Source organism: Pocillopora damicornis, chromosome 3 (genome assembly GCF_964200805.1).
Source record: "Pocillopora damicornis chromosome 3, jaPocDami1.2, whole genome shotgun sequence".
NCBI lineage: Eukaryota > Metazoa > Cnidaria > Anthozoa > Scleractinia > Pocilloporidae > Pocillopora > Pocillopora damicornis.
The window spans coordinates 12,389,320-12,401,360 of record NC_142672.1 but is presented as its reverse complement, the minus strand read 5'-3'; the positions used below and the strand labels follow the sequence as shown (position 1 = coordinate 12,401,360).

General features: G+C 37.5%; 1 protein-coding gene and 1 long non-coding RNA gene across 2 annotated transcripts in view; one reads left to right on the top strand and one right to left on the bottom strand.

The window, feature by feature from the left end:
• The window catches only part of LOC149048268 (uncharacterized), a 7,649-nt gene extending 3,331 nt beyond the window's left edge, over nucleotides 1–4,318 (top strand). Inside the window, exons 4-9 of the mRNA XM_089199085.1 lie at nucleotides 1,010–1,078; nucleotides 1,177–1,292; nucleotides 1,429–1,465; nucleotides 1,832–1,929; nucleotides 2,958–3,006; nucleotides 3,339–4,318. Of these exons, the coding sequence (XP_089055211.1) occupies nucleotides 1,010–1,078; nucleotides 1,177–1,292; nucleotides 1,429–1,465; nucleotides 1,832–1,929; nucleotides 2,958–3,006; nucleotides 3,339–3,350 (381 nt within the window). The 3' untranslated portion in view covers nucleotides 3,351–4,318. The remainder of the gene's footprint in view (nucleotides 1–1,009; nucleotides 1,079–1,176; nucleotides 1,293–1,428; nucleotides 1,466–1,831; nucleotides 1,930–2,957; nucleotides 3,007–3,338) is intronic.
• Nucleotides 1–12,041, bottom strand: part of LOC149048267 (uncharacterized) — a 27,003-nt gene extending 14,962 nt beyond the window's left edge. The window contains exons 1-2 of the long non-coding RNA XR_016184635.1: nucleotides 11,883–12,041; nucleotides 4,960–5,041 (exon numbers count right to left, since the gene is read on the bottom strand). This is a non-coding gene — a long non-coding RNA (uncharacterized LOC149048267). The remainder of the gene's footprint in view (nucleotides 1–4,959; nucleotides 5,042–11,882) is intronic.

The following is a 12,041-nucleotide window of genomic DNA, read 5'->3' as shown; positions in this document are numbered from 1 at the left end:
CTCTCTGACACAACAAGGTAAATGATCAATCATTCATTAAGGATAAATAAATAAATACATAAACATATGGAAAAAATGACAAATTCCGCCAAATCCAGCTACAAACACCAACACCCTGCTACTTACATTGATAGGTAAGACTAAGGGGAAAGAAAAAATTATGTCCAAAAAACCAGAGCAATGAAGGAATGGCATTTATTTCGTAACGAATTTTTTTCCTTGACGAGAGGAATAAATGGTATCCATAGGAATTGAATAGTGCCAGAGCTTAATTCTTTTCAACCTCGAAAACAGTTCAACCTGCAAATGCTAATAGATCTGTTTACCCCTTCCCTTCCTGAAATGTCTGAACAGTAAAAGTTATTTTAGATGGGCATTAAAGTAAGTGAATAGTGCCACTAGAGTTATATTATTGTCGATTGTGTTAGGGTTTTGGAATTGGCAATGCATCATAAGCCTCTCAGTAGAACTTTGATGTTTCCAACTAGTAAATCATTGTGGCAAGTATGATTGTATGGGCTTCAACATAACCGACACCACCCGAAAGTACCTTTAATAGCCTTTTGGGGTTTTCATAGAAACTCATCTCTCCAACAAAGGGATCCACGGAAAAAGATATTAGTAATATGAAGTTTTAGTCTTTTTCACGAAGAACCAACGCAGTTTGCAAGTAGTCTACAACAAAAACAAAAGCCTGAGAGGTTTCCCAGACTGGTTCCGTGTGATAGGCAAAACCAAAGATGTCTAACAATTGTACAGTAGTTCTGCAATAGAAATTTTTCAGGCCACAGTGCGTGTCTAAAACAGTTAGTTGTTGCCATTGGTATCGGTGTGTTGGATGTAATTGCAGGAATTCAATCTCAACTCTTCTACTGAACAATTATACGGGACATGGAAAATTGTAACGCTGAGTTAGCGTTAGTGTCCTTAGTGCTCATTATTTAATGTAAGGGAAGTTAAAACCTTAAGCTTTTGTAAGATCTCAGTCTAATCTGCTTTAACTTTCAAGGAAAATCCAAGAGAAGAAGAATTCAAATCTGTTATCATGTGCCTTCGACAACAGAACAAAATACTGAAAGTAGGTTTTAAAATAGAACTTGTAATCTTTCCATGAACAAAACAACTCGAACAAGCACAAGTCAAAATTAAATTTTTTCTCCTATATTTTCCCTGCAGGAGGATTTTAGCCAAGGAATAGGGACCTCCCCTCGCCAGAATTTATTAAATCTCGCCAAACACCTTTGGAAATATCTCCTTTTAGACTATTCAACAAGAACAAGAGCATTTTCAAGGTAAATTGACATTTTTGCTTAGGATCATTTGGCACTCTAATCAAGAATTGAAGGCAAATATGCTGGGAAGTTGCATACAAAGTGCTGGAAGAAAAGTCAAGGTGTGATTCAAAGTATTTTTTCTTTGTTGTTGTAGTATGTACCGTGAAGGAGTATGGAGACAATTCGCCATGGTAAGTAGAGCCAAAAGTGATGAAATTACCACCAGTAATAGAGATAAAATGGGGTAAAATATTACTTTATATAATCATGAAGCGTAGACTATGTTAAATCTTAAACAAAACAGAAACGTTAGATAATATTGCAATGCCTGAATTTCCTAGGTTTTGTCAGGCAAGCACAGTAATTAGAAACAGTTTCATAGATTCCCTCAACCATTTCTTGATATTCAAAGCGAATGTTCTAATACAACAGTTGCCTCAAATGGAACGAGCTCTTTTTTACCAGATATTCCAGTAAGGCAGACCTAAAGATTGATCAACTTGTGTCGAACCTCGAAAACTGATGTTTTTGCAAATATCTGGCTGTCTAATTCACAGCGATATGGCACAACGTTTGAGGAAAGAGTACAATACTTGCTGCAATTCTTTAATGAGTTTGCCTCAATGTCGGAACCACAGGCCTCACAGTTAACAAGGTAATTAACAGAATAATCTAATGGCCGCGGCTACAAAAAACCTCTCCACTGCTGATAATGACGCAAGGATCATCCAGCATTGGCTCTTGTCAAAAAAATTAGGTATAAACTCTCACAAAGTAGAATACACGACTTGTAGAGTATACACATCTCCCCTCCATTTTTTTACTATGCCCATCGAAAACAAAGGTTGCAAAATTTTATATTAAGCTAACGCTATTTTGCCACCCACCCAAATAAATTTCATAATTGGTAATGGTACCACATGACCAGCAGAATGTTTTGCTTATGGCCACTCTATTTTAAGGCAGTTACGACATAGTTGTAAGAGATAGGAAGCAGTTGTTTCTACTACGAATTCTACTACGCTGTCTCCTATATTTCATGGAGAAATTAATTCAGTAGCTGTCTAAAAAACTTGAGAAAATAGGAAGTCGTGTAGGAAAACCCCTAGCCGCCTAAATGGGATTAAGTGCAATGTGAAAAGACTCTGGAAAAAGTGGCAACATCTCTACAACTCTCTCAGCTTAATGGGAAAGCTAAACACTGTTCCTTCCATTTGAAATGTTCTGGCATCACAATAATACATATAGGACTGCCATATAAATCCAGAATAAAAAAACACTCTGCCTGTATTAATGCATCAACTCTATGCCCGCAGTTTCTAGTTGAGCAGATTATGAAATACTGGTATCACATCTCTGTGTGATGTGGCAAACCATAGAGTATGATCGGAAGTTAGAATGACCTTCTATATCGAGGACACCATGACCGTTGGTTGGGACAACATTTGCATTTGGAATAAACTTTACGTTTCCATCATTTTGCACTCTCTACGGGCACTCTCACTGATTCCTTAACTTATTGGATACACTTTCCTTTCCCACTCACACCACTAAGTTACCTCAGAGGCTTAAAAATATACCAAGAATTGAGGCAGGATCCTGACTTTCCCTTTTATAGATATGACAGTCTCTCGTAATGCAACATTATGACCTCACCCTAGATTTTTTTGTCTATTTTTGCAGATCTAATGACATCAACCTGGAAGAATTTGGGATTCTAAATGAATATTCGGTGAGTTGATGTCATTGCAGATAAAACTTAACTCACTGTCATGTTATGTCAAGTATGTCTATAAAAAAAAACCTTTGGTTACTTTCTCCACTCTCCCCACTCCAAATAATAAGACTTATCAGATTCCAAAGAATAATCTCTCATCAAAATAACAAATGTCTTAGAAAATCCATGACCTTTCCGCACATTATAGGCTTGCATATGCATCAAGGACAAGGAAAAACAATTTTAAAGCTCAGTAATGACCTAATCACAGTAAAATGTAACCTGTTCTGAAACAACACACAGAGACAACAAATAGGTAACACTTCGATCTGTTGTTTGATCCACAGGATTCGCTGTAATCAGCTGCTGCATTGGACTATCGCAGCAATTGAATGCAAAGGGGTAAAAAAAGAGATTTAATGTAACTTGTTCCAAATGTTTGAAAAACCCATGTAACCCAATTCTTGAATCGGAATAGTCCATACGATTTACTTTTGCTGGGCTGCTTGATTCTAAACTGGTAATTGATTTATATTACAAGCCGCAGCAGTTGGATTGTTCGGGACATTTCATATTTAGTTTTGTACTGATTTAATAACATTGAATACTTTTACAGTAGAGAAAATTATTTAAGATGGCAAAACAAGTAAAATGTTCAGAAATTTCGTAAAATAGTTCGATCAAAGGGTTAAGAACTGCCGAAACTCTTTTGGAAGAAAGAAGAGGTAGCTGTGACCTTTTGCCATCAAACTGTCTAGAACTTGTCTATGCTTCTTTATCATCAAAGAGGATAGCAATTTTTTTGCAGGTCTGATCACATTTGTGATTTCAGTTTCTATGGCAACAATTTTCATATCTCCGTTGAATTTAAAAAGGCTGGTAATAAAGATGTTTGAAGTATTGCAAGTCACCTTAGTGGTAGTCTCACCACGGTTAGAAAATTTCTACTTTCCAAAAGTTGAAAAAAAGTTGAATTAAGGTTAAACCTTAGCAATAACTAAAGCCGGTTGTTTAATAATCAGACTTATATTTTATACTCCACATATGGATGGCTTGATCTATAAGTGTGCAAAGCACATATTTCAGTTTCTTCAATTTTCAGTATAGATACAAAGCGTAATAAACATCACCTCCACTCTGACGATGTACCTATACAGTGAAAGTCTATTATCTTAATGATGTAACATATCAATTCTGAACTGTTTGAGGATATTTTCTAGGTTAATATGAGTATAGTCGCAAGTCGTATCTTAATAACTTTCCTCATGATGCGTTTTGTAATAAATGAATAAACAACGAAATAAATCAGTTCAGATTTTGTAGAAAATGCCACTTGCTTCTCAGTCACACGTATAAGTATCCTAAAAGCGACGAGTTCAGCTTGAAGCTTCTTTGGCATCGCAGGGTCGTTGACAGACCAATTAGTTTGGCCTTCGCAATAGTTGTTTAAGTCGGTGGGGGACTATCTTTTTTTTTCAATTCAAGGAAATGGTAATAAATGCCCCAACAACCCAGCTCCCACCACCATATTGCAGCTGAGTTTTTATAACATTATCTTTTTATCGTGTTTTTGGATTTTCTCGGGAATAAGTAGCCATCAACTAATGCTTGCCTACTCACTATGGAGTGAGTTACTTAAAATCAATTACTATCCAAATACATGCATACTGAGTTGCTCGCTGGGACGGCGCTTTGCACTGGGTTCGAGCACGTGCAGTTTTCAGTGTCTTGCAATTCTACTTCGATTTGAAGTAACGGTTCTGAATTAAACGGAATCGGTGAGGTCGTACAAAGTACAACAAACATTTTGATTTGATCTCTTTGGACAGAATGAAGTCATTCCCGATCAGGATGCTCGTTAATACCCCCAGTAATTGTTGTTTTGGGGGATTTTGAAAAAATGGTGCTCACGATAACAAAGTGGAGGGTAGTCAAAGAAGTCACAAACTGCAGAAATGAATCACTTACCGTTTCATGATTCTTGATGTTGTTTAATCTCTCACTTCCCTTTGTGGATGCCACACTTGAGAGGAGGAGTGGGACGAGTACCCTGAGCGGAAGTCAAAAGAAGGGAAGAAAATATTACTTTCACTTAATTTTCCTCCCTATATAGCTTTTGATGGATGATAAAAAAAGATGAAAGTGAGGGTGCAAAGCCTTCACAAATTTAACGAAATTTAGATTTTATTTTTTTATGGTTTGGGAAAAACTTTTAAATTTAATTTCTACTCTCTGTTATTTACAGCTATATAAATCTGTATAGTGATAACGCTAAAGTGACTTTACTATCTAGTTCATTCCATCTTCTTGTCGCAGATACGAAATGGTTGCATGGTTGTTAAATCTTCTGACACAATTGCTTGTTATCACTTGCGACTGGACCAGTTAACTGTAGCAGGTGATTGAGTCACTGATATGATTCTCAATTCCAACTAAATCTCAGCTGTCGTCTATATATAGAGCAAAAAGACCCAAGAGGGGAGGGGAACGTTAGGTTGGTCGTTTTATCAAATGATAAAGATAGAAAAAGAGAGGGAAAGGCAGAAAAATAAAGGAGGTAGGTTTCTGAACAAACTGTGGTTCTGCGTCCGTGGAAGAGTATAAAAGAGTAATTTAGAATTATCAACCCATATGATAACATAAATTGGCCACCATAAAGAATTGAAAATGAACAGATATATAGATAGATAGATAGATAGATAGATAGATAGATAGATAGATAGATAGATAGATAAAATTATAGATAGACCAGGAGTAATTACGAGAGGCGCGCCTTGGTTCTCTTGAAGTTAATAATAAATTCTTTGCACCTATTTGGGTTCAGCAGAAGATTTTTGTTTGCAAACCATAGCTCTACTACTGTTACAGCACTTTGGATTGCACTTCGACTACCTTTAGGGACCACCTCTGCGAGAGTGGTATCATCCACATATTTTCATGTACTTGATCCGGCTGGTTTGAGGTCATTGATCATCAGAATAAAGAACCCAAGACCACATCTTAGTTCCTTGGGGGGGGCACCAGATGGAACAGGTCCCCATTCCCCAAAATCAGTAACTTGAAAGCTTGACTCTTTGAGGCGTGTCCAGGAGGACGTCGCGCATACACCTGGCAACTTTGCACAATGATAAGATCTTATCAGCTAGAATTTTATGATCAACAAGATTAAAGGCCTTCCCATAATCCAGAGCACCACCCTCACAGCGGATCCAGTGCCATCCGTAGCCTGCGGCCAATTATGTATCATTGAGATGAGTGCATGCAGCGTAGACGAATTTGGAATAACGCCAAATTGGATCAGAATTCAGATCGATCTTCTCAAGGATAGCTTGGCCGACGTAGATACTTGCGACAAAATCCTCAGACAACTTTGACAAGGCCAAGGTTAGCGAGATGGGTCTTATATCTAATAAGTCAAAATAGTGACTGGTTTCTCCTTATAATAAAGTTCAGATATAACGCGCGCTGTCATTGGTTGAAAGAGCGTGCTCTATGAGAGTATAGAGCATGGAGCTGAGCTAAAGCTGTCATGCCATCTGCCAATTGTACTGTGTTCGAGCTTTTCCGGGACTTCTTTTTAGCTTTTTTCCGATAATTGAAAGTGAAATTTCGGAACTGAAGCGAGCCGGCAAGTAGCAACAGAAGAATCAAACAAAGGTTTGTAAACATACCAGGCGCCGTAATTTACGTTATTAAAACGTGAGCAGATACGAAAATCCTCAAAGGAAAAACAAAATAAACATTCCGAGTTTTAAAGATTTTCACGCTCAGTTAGATTGCAAGCTTACGTACGGCAATAAAAATCAAACACAGCTAACACTCGTATAGTATATAAAGTTCAGTGTTCAAAAACAAAATAGAACAAAACAGAAATGATGAAAAATATAACCTAACTGGCATAATTGTTAAAATTCATACTAATCATGACGGTGTCTGAGCGAATATGATCATGCTGAATTTCATCGCGGCTTGCTCATCATGGCGATCTCCTGTCATCACAGTAAAGCAAGCCTCAGAAACTACATCGGCCGCCCTTCGAGTAAAAAAATAAGAGCTTGCTCTGATATCCTTTCCGAATATCCTTTACTCTATATGTTGAGTGGCAATTCACATCAGTCAGTACAGCCGAGTTTTGCGGCGCTATCATCACGAGTGATCTTCATGTTCCGGTGAATTCGGCTGTCGTTCATTCAAAAAACATTCGCCTTGAACAGTTTGTTTTCTACCTTCTCATGTGAAAAAACTCGCGTGTTTTTATGAGCCATAATTCGGCTGAAGTTCACCGAACATTTCACTTCAAGATTCTGTCTTAGAGACTTAAAAACTTCAGGCAAAAGTGTTAAATTCGACTTGCCGAACTATTTTAGTTTGTAAACTATCGTGGAATGTGATCTTTGATGGTTTGACACTTTTGACAGCTTTAGTCGTGAACAGCCAATCAGATTATTTTAACCATTCTAACATGGATTCTGATTGGCTTATTGTAGCGTGCTTTATGAGAGTATAGAGCATGCTGACGACATTGTTGTTCGCTTTGGAAATAAAGTTTGTTTTGAAAATTAAAAGTAATGCTTGGGTAATTTAACGGATTCTTTATTATAAAACAAATAGAGAAGCCTTGACTATGCTCTGTTCTGTTATAAAGCACGCAGGAAGCGGCTAGAGCACTCAAGAAGTGGGAAGAAACACTCGACTACGTCTCGTGTTTCTCCCTACACTTCTTTCGTGCTCTGACCGCTTCCTGCGTGCTTTATAACAGAATAGAGCACAGTCAAGGCTACTCTATTTGTTAAATAGAGCATAGAGCTAGGCTAAAGCTGTTAAGCCATCTGTCAAATTGTGCTATGTTCGACCTTTTCCGGGACTTATTTTTAGCTTTTTTCCGATAATTGAAAGTGAAATTTCGGAACAAGCGAGCCAGTGAGTAGCAACAGAAGAATCAAACAAAGGTTTGTAAACATACCAGGCGCCGTAATTTACATTATTAAAACGTGAGCAAATACGAAAATCTTCAAAGGAAAAACAAAATAGACATTCCGAGTTTTAAAGATTTTCGCGCTCAGTTAGATTGCAAGTTTACGTACGGTAATAAAAATCAAACACAGCTAGCACTCGTATAGTATATAAAGTTCAGTGTTCAGTGAAGTTTCTACACTCGCTTTGATCAACCATTTCGTAGAGAATTTTTCTCAAGCTTGCTAAAAATCAATTCTGATCAAAGGAAATGGTTGGAGCACTGATCATGCAGATGAGAACTACATAGATATTTATCATCTACCATGCTAAGTAGGCAATGTGTTCGTTAAGCGAACTTTAATTTCTCACGTGTATTCGCGTCTACAAACCATTGTGCGTTTCACAAAAAAGTGCCTTTTTCAGTGAGTCACTTTGCAAGGCAGGAGGATAACAGAATTAACCCAGTGCGTAGGAGCTACCTTAATGGGTTACTATTGTCATTTTTATCATCATCATCATCATCACTATCATCTGTTCCATTCGTGCAATGGGTTACCTGAGATACGAACGCAGTACAATTCCTCAGCCGCATAAACGATTAAGTGATTTCAATATCAACCTTGCTGCCCAAAACGCCTGTCACTATCAAAACCAACATAAAAAGAGGAAACCTCATGCTCGACAAGAGAAGTCTCACGGCATATTTCAATGGCCTTGTCCTACCACACCTCGATTATACAGATATTGTCTGGGGAGATCAGGCAGGTCTTACAACACGGATGAAACAGTTGCAATCTTTTCAAAATCGTTTTGCAATAAAGATTGTAAAGGCAAAAGTGAAAACAGATGAGGCTCTGACATTGTCGCGGTGGGCCTCACTACATGCCAGGCGTTTCGGTCGTCTATGTTGTTTTGTACAAGATGCTTTGAAGGGTGTGATCCCTGAACATCTCGATGTGTTTAGTTCTACAATGAGCCAACAGCACGGTTACAATACCCGAAATAGTTACATGCCCAAAGTAAGCAGGACGAGAACGGAATGAGACAGAAACAAAACATATTACAAAGCAATGAACAATTGGACCCTACCGCCGAGTGAGCTCAAGAGACTGATGCCAAAAACGATTTTAAACACAATTTGAAACTTTTTCTATTGAATTATTTTAACCTCTAGTAATTATTTTTAATCTTGGTTCTCAGCTTTAAACTTTAGATTGCAGTCTTAGTCCTTTTTTTATTTTTATTTTTTATGAGGACCCTCCTGAAAATCACCTTCGAGTGATTGGAGGCCTCCTCTTAAAATATTATTTATTACTATTTATTTTTTTAAACCCATGACCCCCATATACCCCCCTGGATTTCCTCATTGGACTGAGGGTACTGCACTTTCTCTTTTCATCTGCGAGGACTAATTTCTGCTGATCAAGAGCACGAGTTAATACTCTGTGCAAAATTTTCAAGCCGTACGGTATTTATTTATTGTAGAATTCTACCAAAGGATAGAATTTTGTCGGTGTTTACCTCATATTGACCCGCGCTATGGCACGTTTGCCACAGGCAAAAAAGTTGATCAACATCGCAATAAAGCCCAAGGAATTTTTTTTAAAGCCACAACTTGTAACTGGGAAATATTCAGCTGTCATATCTAGCGGTTTAATTTTTGTAATAGAAAATGGTTTCTCGGTCGGTAAGATAAAAAGCAGTTCAAGTCTATTTTAAAATCAAAATGGGCTACAATGCTTAGACAAAAGTTTTGTTTTCAATAGTTTGGCGAATGATCCCATTCAAGTTAATCAAAGCCAAATAGCTCCAGGTAAAAATTAGACAAAACACTTTTCGTCCAACGGAGAGGTATTTCAGTTTTTTGTTTATCATCAAAATCTCGTAGCCAACATAAAAAAAGGTTCAAAATCAGTGGGGCAACAAAAGGTTAGCCTACGTGTAGCCGTACTCTCCCCCGCAAAGTGAAACGGAAGGGAGGGCACGAGCAAAATACAGTTCACGACGAATGAAAGTGATATTTTCAGATTGAGATATTAAAGAAAATATATGACCCTCGCACCTTTGTTTCCTAGATAGGTGACAGTAAAACTTAATTCATTAACTACATTAAATTAAGTTCATTTTCTCAATGGTCAACGGAAATCGCACTCCTTCATCATATCTACAATGAACTGACTTGACACACCGATGGACGGAAATATCAAACTAAGACGTCACTAACGACTTGAATAGCTGCAGCGGGAAAAAATAAAGAAATACAGACACAAAAAACTTTATATATTCATTCCGTGTCCCTACTAAGGTTTGCCTCGGGCTCCGCACTATCTCGTGTCGCTCTAGACAACTCTTAGTAACGCCACGAAATGAATATGAGAAAGTGCCAATCTCAAAGCACTGAAAAAGGTTCCCTGTAATTGTACGACAAAGGAGATTACTGCAACTCTTCAACGTGTGAGGATATCTGACATGGTTAAAAACGGAACGGATCAAATGTACTTGTGATTATCAGCCGTGATGGAAACGGTAATAATTGAACAAAGAAATTAACGAAAGTATTATATTGGCTGAGAAACTAAAATATTCACCCAACGACGAATATGACTTAAGCCATGCTGTCATCACGCACACGTGGTAATGTTTGGTTAAGGACAATAACTCAAGGTGGCGCCATGAAATTGGAACACAATACAGTCAAGACAACAAAGAAAGCGAGATTCCTTAAAATTATCAACCACAAATTTCGATAACCAGGCGTTTTGACCATTTAGTGTTATCAAGGTCCCTATTTTAGTTAAAAAAGTAAGATAAAACAATGCACGTCTCTATCACAAACGTGAGGTGAAATTTGGAGTGAGATAAAAAACGCGGAATGTACTCTATCCTCTGGAACGGTTATAGCACGCGCCAAGGTACAAAATGCAAACGTCAAACTATTTGCATTCGCATATAAAGGTAGAGGGCATGTAAAGCGATTTAGCGAGTTTCGTAGTCCGTAGTACATGTTTTGAACTGACCAAAACCTGTCCGAAACGTCACTTGTAATCGTACTTTCCATTAGAGACAAACAGCAAATAAATATGGCTCATTGCGTTCGCGTGTGTTATAATAAGTTCGGAATCATGACGTGATAGTGAAGGGAAGCCACACAAGAAACCAAAAAGGCTTCGCGCTCCCAACTACTTCCCTATCCATTGTGACGTCACCAAGAACAGGAAATGAAAAACCCTATCGAAAGCAAATTGGACCAGATAGGATCGAAATAAAATTAGAAACAAGAAAGGAGTCAATTAAACAATGCAACTCTGATCTTAGCGGTCCCAGACAAGGGCAAACTACGTTATTGAAGAGCGTGTTTGAAAACCTGCTGGTCCTTTTTTATAGTATCATGTTCATGTAGCGGAATAGAGGAAAAATTAAATAGAGAGAGTTAAAATTAAAAAGAAAAAAAATAGAATAAAACAGAAAAAATAAAGAAAACATTAAATCAAAGGAGCATGCGCGATAAATGAAGCCGGATATTGAAACCAAAATGTTTCATCATTCGGCAGCAATCGACAAGAAAACTCTGAATGGAATGATTAAATGAATGATCTGGAATGATTAAAGCCAAACGTCTCCTGCTTACTCTGAAAAAGAGCTACATCGAGTTACACAAATTTCTATTTCATAATAGCCATTAAGTCTTCAGCCGGTTCTCGATCTAACTAAAATTCAAGTGAATAATAAAATATCAAAGGGCACTGATGTTTACCCACAATAGCTAAATGCAAGTGTGATAAATTTCACTCATCGTAAACAGTATGGCTGAATATACGAATGAAAATCTGGTACGATAAGAAATGCCCAAAACTATCGGCCTTCGAGAAAATTTGTTAACGCCGTCTAGCTATAGAAAGACAGATGTATAAATAAACAAAAAGAATTAAACTTACGTTTATATTCATACTTGTGTTATATCTTAATTCCTGGGGCAGAGATCCATAAATTCTCGATAAAAGGACATCTCATCTTTCATGAAGCCCAAAAGTATCGAAGCATTGCAGCGTGCGAAACAAATTATGTAAATGAAGCCCTATTTCTTTATCTAACAC